Source organism: Glandiceps talaboti, chromosome 3 (assembly GCF_964340395.1).
Source record: "Glandiceps talaboti chromosome 3, keGlaTala1.1, whole genome shotgun sequence".
NCBI lineage: Eukaryota > Metazoa > Hemichordata > Enteropneusta > Spengelidae > Glandiceps > Glandiceps talaboti.
Genome location: NC_135551.1, coordinates 17,178,587 through 17,180,159, shown reverse-complemented (window position 1 = coordinate 17,180,159; position 1,573 = coordinate 17,178,587). Strand labels below are relative to the sequence as shown.

The following is a 1,573-nucleotide window of genomic DNA, read 5'->3' as shown; positions in this document are numbered from 1 at the left end:
CAACAATAACAACAAAAACATCTATGTTCTTAAGAAATTAATACATGTAACAGACACTTGTCCGATTTTAGATCCTTGAAATTGCACATACGACACAATACATCAGTGTAAGAGTTGAATAGCACTTGTTGTTTTTGGTCCAACAATACCAGTATCTTAAATGTGTAGAAAGCAGTTTCAAAGTTGAACATATGTATATATCCAGGACCAGAATTACTGTAAATTAGCCATTTCCTCTGGTATGTGCAAAAATCAGTTGCAACAAACAGGTCAAAATGCATTTAGAGCAAAATCCCTCCGATTCCAATGATTGCATGCACTATCACAACACAATGAATACATGTCATATTCATCAGCTGTTTCCATCACACAGCTTTCAAGTACTCTCTCGAGGAATGTATCGATGATGTACGTGGCTGGATGAAGTCAAATCTACTCATTCTGAACGATGACAAAACGGAAGTTGTCCATTTCTCGTCAAGCTTGAAACCTGATGCAACGGAACTGTCTAGCCTAAGGATCGGTGACATTGATATTATCCCTTCGAACTCGGTCCGTAATCTTGGCATGATTTTAAACAGGAATGGTGCTATGTCCGATCACATAAACCAAGTTTGTAGAAAAGCCCACTTCGCATTATACAGAATTGGCAAGATCCGTAAACTTCTCGATCAGGACACTACCGAGACATTGATCCACGCATTTGTAACAACTCAGTTAGATTATTGTAATAGTCTCTTGTATGGAATTAACAAAGATCAGCTTCACCGTTTGCAATCTCTTCAAAACGCTGCAGCACGTTTAGTTAGTCGTTCCCGTAAATTTGACCATATTACACCTGTATTAGTTGATTTACATTGGCTGCCAGTAGAAGCACGTATTAAGTTCAAGGTTATGTTAATTACTTTTAAAGTAATTAGAGGCTTTTCACCAGTGTATTTGACAGAGCTGATAGAGCAGTATGTTCCCTCTAGAGATCTCCGCTCTGCAGACAAGTTACGTCTGATTCCACCCCGCGGTACATTCAGTAAGACATACGGCCAGAGAGCCTTTTCAGTTTGCGCGCCATCACTGTGGAATAAGTTACCTGTAGAGATTCGTACTGCAAGGAATGTTGAGTCTTTTAAACGCGGTTTGAAAACCTATCTTTTTAATATGTATTATCAGTGATTCGTTTTTTGCTTTGCTGTACATTTATTTCACCTCAGGACTATGTGTTCTTTACCCTACCACTTGCAATGTGTATTTTTAAATTTTGCATATTCTTTGTAGAGTTTCTGTACCTCGCACTGTGACGTATGTGTAGTGCGTTTTCTAAGAAATTAAAATAATTATAATAATAATAATAATAATAATAATAATAATAATAATAATAATAATAATAATATCGTATACTGATATGCTATACAGTATTGCATGTTTCAAATATCCCTTTCCACTTTACAGAAAATATTTTGTTTAATATGACCAATAATGTATCCTTCCATTGTTCCTGTGAAATTTATTTTATTTAAACTGATTTTAGTACATAGCATAGAAGACAATATGGATGCAACATTTTATATATTAAAAA

The 1,573-nt window shown here is 35.3% G+C and overlaps 1 protein-coding gene across 1 annotated transcript; it reads left to right on the top strand.

The window, feature by feature from the left end:
* The first annotated feature begins 420 nt into the window (after window positions 1–420).
* Window positions 421–1,170, top strand: LOC144433136 (uncharacterized). Its single transcript, XM_078121446.1, has one exon. It carries the CDS (start codon window positions 421–423, stop codon window positions 1,168–1,170), a length of 750 nt encoding a protein of 249 aa, XP_077977572.1.
* Window positions 1,171–1,573: the final 403 nt, after the last annotated feature.